Here is a 7,801-nt window from a genome sequence, read left to right on the forward strand (position 1 = left end):
TGAAAGTCGACTGTCAGTGACTGAGAGAGATCACTAATTTGTCATGTTTCTCACGTTTTAATTACACCGTGATATCAGGTGAGCAAATTGCATTTCCTATCACCAGTAGCAGATAGAGTACTTACTAATTGTCAGTATCAGTGTATCTCTTGTGCTGTGTGTGTGTGTGTGTGTGTTTGTGTGTGTGTGTGTGTGTGTGTGTGTGTGTGTGTGTTGGTGTTAGAACTAGCCATGTGGGGATGGAAAATCTGTCATATGCCAAATCAGCTACTGTAACTATCTAATTAACCTAAACTGCATTTCACTGTATATTACACCTGTATGATGAGTATGTAACAGATACATCTGACCTGACTTGAATAACCTGAGTCATCGTAACCAGTTAACTAACCTGTCAGCCTAAAACGAATCAATTGGTTGATGTGACGCTGGTTAAGTCACCAGTCTGGTCCCTGTGGAGTGATTGAGCAGAGAGATGACAGCTGGCTGATGACCAACATGGCCGCCACCGGACACTAATAACTGAGAAGCTTGTTAACAGAACCACACTGAAGCTCTGTAACAGACTGATGCAGAAAAAAACCTTTACTTAGCGGCTGTTATGTAAAGCTATAAACCAGGGTTAGCAGGAGGGAGGGAGGAGGAGAAGAGAGACAGAGGAAGGGAGGTAGAGAGACAGATAGAGCCGGAGCCCCTCATTTTAGGTGTGGGTGGACACAGAAAAATGCGGAACTAGAAGTTGTAGTTCTGAGCAGGAAGGTCCAAATCTCTACAACTGACGTCAAACGCGTCATTATTTGTAGAGTTTTTTGGTTTTTGGAAAGTGAGAAAAAATAGCCCAAGGAAACACTGAGGGAAGGAAAACAACATTAATTCTAACATACTGAACATTCTGGAATGATACAAGGCTTAATGCTAATCGGTGAAGTGCTCCTTTAAAGAGAGAGATGTGCCCCAAAGGGGAGAGGTTTCTTAAGCGGGCCTGGTTGGATGCAGAGTCTCCTCGTCTCATTGATCGGCCCCAGATCCCCCCCCCTCCCACAAATGGAGACAGAGCAGCAGCATCATTGAAAGCGACGCAGTGCTCTGACCCTCCACCAGCTGCTTAATGAGCTTTTATTGACTTCAACACCGGCAGTTCCTTCTACCACTTATCACAGTTAACCGGGATCACAGGGGATAGACTCCACACTCTCAACCAATCACAAGGGATAGACTCCATACTCTCACCCAATCACAGGGGATAGACTCCATACTCTCACCCAATCCCAGGGGATAGACTCCATACTCTCAACCAATCACAGATAGCTTGGATAGACTCCACACTCTCAGTCTCAAACAGTCACAGTTACCGTACCTAGAATAGACTCCACACTCTTTCCCAGTCACAGAGGATAGTCTCCACACTCTCAACCAATCTATCCCAAGTTGTTAAGGGAACACTGAATTCTTAAAACCATGCCCTGCCTTTCTCTTACCTGCAGGTCTAGCAGCAGGCTAGCACGCTTCATTTATGTTCGTTTTATTATCTTTTATCTATCTATCTATCTATCTATCTATCTATCTATCTATCTATCTATCTATCTATCTATCTATCTATCTATCTATCTATCTATCTATCTATCTATCTATCTACAGTATCTATCTATCTATCTATCTACAGTATCTATCTATCTATCTATCTACAGTATCTATCTATCTATCTACAGTATCTATCCATCCATCCATCCATCCATCCATCCATCTATATCTATATCTATATACTTGACCTATATACTTGACCCTCTGGAGCCCATGGCCGTGATTCCGATGCCAGACAGGGCTGTTGAGACCAGGATGTGAACTCCAGTCCCCGGTGAGCAACTGCCCCCACACACACGGTCGACGCATTAGACCGCTGCACCACCACGGACCCTGTTCCTTTTTGGAAACAAACCACTCTCCCTCTATTTTCCTACCCCCTCTCCTACTCCCTCACTTCCCCTACGATCCCCTTCCCTCCTAGCTCCCTGCTCCTTCACTTCCCCTACGATCCCCTTCCCTCCTAGCTCCCTGCTCCTTCACTTCCCCTACGATCCCCTTCCCTCCTAGCTCCCTGCTCCTTCACTTCCCCTACGATCCCCCCTTCCCTCCTAGCTCCCTGCTCCTTCACTTCCCCTACGATCCCCCCTTCCCTCCTAGCTCCCTGCTCCTTCACTTCCCCTACGATCCCCCCTTCCCTCCTAGCTCCCTGCTCCTTCACTTCCCCTACGATCCCCCCTTCCCTCCTAGCTCCCTGCTCCTTCACTTCCCCTACGATCCCCCCTTCCCTCCTAGCTCCCTGCTCCTTCACTTCCCCTACGATCCCCCCTTCCCTCCTAGCTCCCTGCTCCTTCACTTCCCCTACGATCCCCCCTTCCCTCCTAGCTCCCTGCTCCTTCAGCCCCACCAAGAAACAACCAAGCAACCATAGTCTCTGTTCTCTCCTGTCCTACAGACCAGACCAGACCAGACCAGACCAGACCAGACCAGACCAGACCAGACCAGACCAGACCAGACCAGAACGAACAAACCAGACCAGACCAGACCAGACCAGACCAGACCAGACCAGACCAGACCAGACCAGACCAGAACGAACAAACCAGACCAGACCAGACCAGACCAGACCAGACCAGACCAGAACGAACAAACCAGACCAGACCAGACCAGACCAGACCAGACCAGACCAGACCAGACCAGACCAGATCAGACCAGATCAGATCAGACCAGACCAGACCAGACCAGACCAGACCAGACCAGATCAGACCAGACCAGACCAGACCAGACCAGACCAGACCAGACCAGACCAGACCAGACCAGACCAGACAGAGGGATCCGTGGCCATCAGCTGCGACAATGACCTTGTAAAGAATAGGACCCTGGAGCTCATCCTCTTACACACACACACACACACACACACACACACATGGGAGCATATAGACACATGTGAATATGCATACATACATATGCATACTCTCCCACACACACACACACACACACACACACACACACACACACACACACACAGACACACACACACACACACACACACACACACACACACATTGTGTCATTTAAGTCATCAGTGTTAGAGGACAGTTAGTTCATGTGCTTCTCATGAATATTCATACTCATGCCTTGTCTGGGGGCGGAGAGTCAAGGGGAGTGCGCGCTACACTGCTGCTTCATTACCCTTCATTTGCTTAGGGACCTCTCCCACACACACACACACACACACACACACACACACTCTCTCTCTCTCTCTTTCTCTCTCTCGCTCTCACTCTTTCAAACACACACACACACATACACACACACTCTCTCTCTCTTTCTCTCTCTCGCTCTCACTCTTTCAAACACACACACACACACACACACACACACACACACACACACACACACACACATACACAAACTATAATAATAATTTTGGACCTCGAGGGTCTTTAGTTATTGGCAACATATGATCCCACAATACATGAGTGAGGGGAGACAGCACACACAACACACACACACACACACACACACACACAACAACGTCTTCAGTGGTCGCCGGTGGAAATTGTTCCCTGCATTTCTCCCATCCAGGCCGTACTCCTCCAGGGGCAGCCAGGAGCAGTGAGCAGCCATCGTTCATGGAGCCCAGGGAACAAGTCCAAGTGCTCAGTCCAGGTCTTGATCAGGGACCGGACTGAAGAGCATCTGTGCTTCTGCATGTTTTTCATATTCATACACACGCACGCACGCACACACGCACACACGCACACACGCACACACACGCACACACACACAATCTATCAGTGAAGGAATCTTGGTGGACCTGGTGTGTCTGGTCAGGTATAGTTCTCAGGTGTAGTAGTGACATTACTCGCTCAACCTCCCTTGTCTTTCTCAACCTCCCCGGCTCCCTCAACCTCCCTCGTCTCCCTCAACCTCCCTCAACCTCCCTGGTCTCCCTCAACCTCCCTGGTCTCCCTCAACCTCCCTCGTCTCCCTCAACCTCCCTGGTCTCCCTCAACCTCCCTGGTCTACCTCAACCTCCCTCGTCTCCCTCAACCTCCCTCGTCTCCCTCAACCTCCCTGGTCTCCCTCAACCTCCCTCGTCTCTCTCAACCTCCCTGGTCTCCCTCAACCTCCCTCGTCTCTCTCAACCTCCCTGACTCCCTCAACCTCCCTCAACCTCCCTCAACCTCCCTGGCTCCCTCAACCTCCCTGGCTCCCTCAACCTCCCTCAACCTCCCTGGTCTCCCTCAACCTCCCTGGTCTCCCTCAACCTCCCTGGCTGTTAATAAGTGTTAAGTCCGGAGCCTGAGAAGCAGGAGTTTAACAGAGGAAAAAGCCGCTCCACACTGGCTGGTTAGTATAATTGGGAGGTGTTGAAGCATCCCTGAGGTGACTGTGAGGAGGTAGCTTATTCTTGGGAGGGTGGAGGGTGCTGGGGGAGGCTAGGAGAGGATGGAGGATGCTGGTGGGTGGGGGGGGGGGGGCTGGGGGGGGGCAGTCCTCCATAAGAGGCTTAACCTGCTTTAATGAGAACTACATCTTAACTACTGTACAAAACCCGGTAGCACTGAAAGAGTAAGAATTGGTTCAGTGGCTTAATACACCACAAGGCCGATAACATGCGCCCACGCACACACACACGCACACACACACACGCACGGACACACGGACGCACGCACGCACACACACACACAACAAAAACACGCACACTTTCTTTATATCTCTCTCTCACACACGCATGCACATACACTTTCTTTATATATATATCTTTCTCTCTCACAAACACACACAAGCACAGTTTCCGAAAGGGGAGAGGGCGGGTTACCCCCCCCCCACACACACACACACACACACACACACACACACCTCCCCCTGCCATAGTGTCCACTAAACTGTGCCACTATCAGATCTGTCACGTGAGAGTCGCCTAGCCTACCGCTGTAGGCTACACACCCCAGAGACACCGTGGTGCTGTCTGCGTCATGTAGTATTTTAAGAATTACATTGTTTCCACGGATTTCGAGCCGCTTCTGTGGGACCGTGACTCTGTGGAGACTCAGCGGGACAGCCGTGGCCGAGCTCCGGGGCAGCGGTCCCTCATCCGGTCGCGCTGTCTCCTCTCCTGGGTCTCCGTTGGGGGACAGATGCGCTTCATTCATGATTTATTTCCACCGGCATGTGTTCCCCTTTCAGCCCCCCTGGACACAGTCTTACATCGGCACCTGCGAGCACAGAGTGACTGAGCGGCCGGAGGAGGTCGTTGAGGTGACGTGCAGTAACTTGCCGGTATCGTGCGCGTTTGAGCAGCTCACAAATGTAGAGTAAAAAGACCGATAGGCCTATGCAACTCGATTTAAGCTTGATGTTATTGAGACCTGTCATCTTTTTGGTGACAAATAGGCCTATGTGATATCGGACAGTCGTGTTAGCGTATTGTATCCCTGTGCAAAGCTAGAAGACTCATTTTAAATCCATCAGCAGAGCCATCTCCGCAATACAGGACTGTCGGTCAAGCATAACTAATTGTCATGTAATCAAAACCGGAACGGAAGGCATTGATGCTTCCAGGCTTTACAACACTTCGCCCGGGACCTTTAGTGGCTAAATTACGCAGTCAGATTTTCGTATAGGCTAGAAGTTATCTTACAGTTCAGCCAAAGTGCATGAATTAGACCCATCCGGGACATCTTCTTAATGTGCTCCAATTATTTTACTAGATAATTAACCGTGTGGATCTGTCGGTACTTACTTAACTGAAGAGCAACAGGCAACAGGAGACATGCGTAATTCACAAGGGAAGCCATCCTGAGCGCCAACGGGTCCGGTGAAGTCGGACGGAACCAGAGATTCAGCTCGAATATGTAAAAAATCCGTTTGCTGGAGCTGTTCAGCTCGGCTACCTGCTCTGCTCAGCAGTCCAACTAGCGGAGGTGAGACGAGCCCGTATCAGGCTCACCGGGGGAGCTCGCGGGGCTCCGGTGTGTGCGCGCTTACGCAGTGAGAGCGAGGAGGGAGGGCACGTGGAGCGCAGAGTAGAAAGCAACGGTACTCAGAGACATCCGCTGTAGGTGGGATGCAGGTAAATAAATTGTGCCATTGGTTTTAATCTCAGCATGTAACGGTCTTCATAAAATATGATACACGTGATGCAGATGTCAAGATGTGTGCGTTATTCACGAGCTTTTGCTCCCTAGGGAAGAGCACCATGGTAATCAGAGAATCGATTCTACATTCATAGTCCTCATGTCCTCCAAAAACAAAACACTTAGGCAGAAATTGAATTGAACAAGTCTTGTTTTTTTTTTATTCCAAAAACGTTTAGGATAAAATAAATGGTGTAAAATATACAACATAATGATCCAAGCACAGGGAACAAAACACCATGGAAATCAGTAAACAGGAAAAAAAAAAACAGGAGTTCAATCTGTATGAGAACTAGGACAAAATAGGGTATATATACTGTATAGCGTTTATGTGCAAGCTTTCTATGGACATTCAGGTCTGTGGTTCTGGATGTTTAAACCCTGATCAATATGAAACTAAAGCAAAACTATGAGCTAGAAGAGTGTCACTCAGCTACACCTGTTTGTACAAAACCACCAGTCTGGTCCCACCTTCTCAAAACCTGACCACACCCACTCACAAGTCCCATCTTTTCAGATACTAGATACATTTATCACAGACATTTATCACAGACAGGAACTTCCAAAACTGCCATTGGACTGACAGCCTCCTACACCTCCAAGTCCTACAGACCAGAACATTATGGACCAGGGTCTCTCCTATCCTCTAGATCTTGTAAACCAGAACCTATACTGGACCCGACCCTGAATCTGAATAAGACCGCTACGGCCCAGAGACGTGGCGTCGGTACCTTCCGCCCCGCCTTGTTCCGACGCACACGCTTCCTTCTCATGCGGGCGTGCTAGGGCTCAACCAATCTATCAACAGCTACATGCAGCTCTGCAGCGATCAATAACCAATAACCCTGACGCTCACGAGCGGAAGAGAGCATTAGAGCCGAGATCGCCTCCGTTCTGGATCACGGTCAAGCTTTTCACGGCTGTAGAGATTCCAGCCCAGGACTCTCAGGAGCACCAAACCTTAAGACTTGTTGTCGTAGCATTCAGCTTACCGCTCAAGCTGGGCTGGGCATCAAACGGTCTAGGGAGGCGTTGTTAATGTCCAGCTGTTCCTTCAATTACAAGGAGAGCTCACTTGGGTGTCTTTAGATCCGTTCTACTTCTCCAGTCTCCACTGTCCAGTCGTGTGTGTAAACTTGAAAACCCCTATCCTCCTCCCTGTGCCATCTCACAAGATGTCCGCCTGGTTTCTGGTGCTCTGAAGATGATTCCTAAAACCCATCAAGGCTGCCAGCTGTCCTGCTTACATACAGACATGAACTGTGATGGTTTCCAGACAGCCAGTCTCAGACAGGACAACTCCTCCTACAGGAGACCACCTGCTGGAGGACTAACTCCCCCCATCAGAGGTACAATAAGGCACTGTCTCTATCGCCTCTGGACAGGAGGGCGCCTACAGGCCAAACCTAACTAACTCCAAACTATCGGCGATTCCTCAAGGACCTGCTATTCAGACATTCATGGTGGAAGCCAGTGAGAAACACTAAAGGCTCAGTACAGATCGTTACACCACGGCAATCAGATAATTCACAGACGGAACCGTTTCTTTTCTAAGCCTTTCTAAGCCTTTCCAGTTGTACTAGGACTGCAGCGTTGTGGTGTCGGACCAGGAGAGCAACCAGGAGAACAGATGTGGT

At 49.6% G+C, this 7,801-nt stretch overlaps 1 protein-coding gene across 1 annotated transcript in view; it reads right to left on the bottom strand.

Annotated features, from left to right (window-relative positions):
- The window catches only part of LOC311328816 (SAM and SH3 domain-containing protein 1-like), a gene marked incomplete at both ends in the record, with an annotated part of 59,359 nt that extends 52,422 nt beyond the window's left edge, over positions 1–6,937 (bottom strand). Inside the window, one exon of the mRNA XM_084462724.1 lies at positions 6,896–6,937. Coding sequence (XP_084318850.1) covers positions 6,896–6,937 — 42 coding nt within the window. The remainder of the gene's footprint in view (positions 1–6,895) is intronic.
- Between the last annotated feature and the right edge of the window lie 864 nt (positions 6,938–7,801).

Source organism: Borostomias antarcticus (genome assembly GCF_949987555.1).
Source record: "Borostomias antarcticus genome assembly, contig: scaffold_62, whole genome shotgun sequence".
Classification (NCBI taxonomy): domain Eukaryota; kingdom Metazoa; phylum Chordata; class Actinopteri; order Stomiiformes; family Stomiidae; genus Borostomias; species Borostomias antarcticus.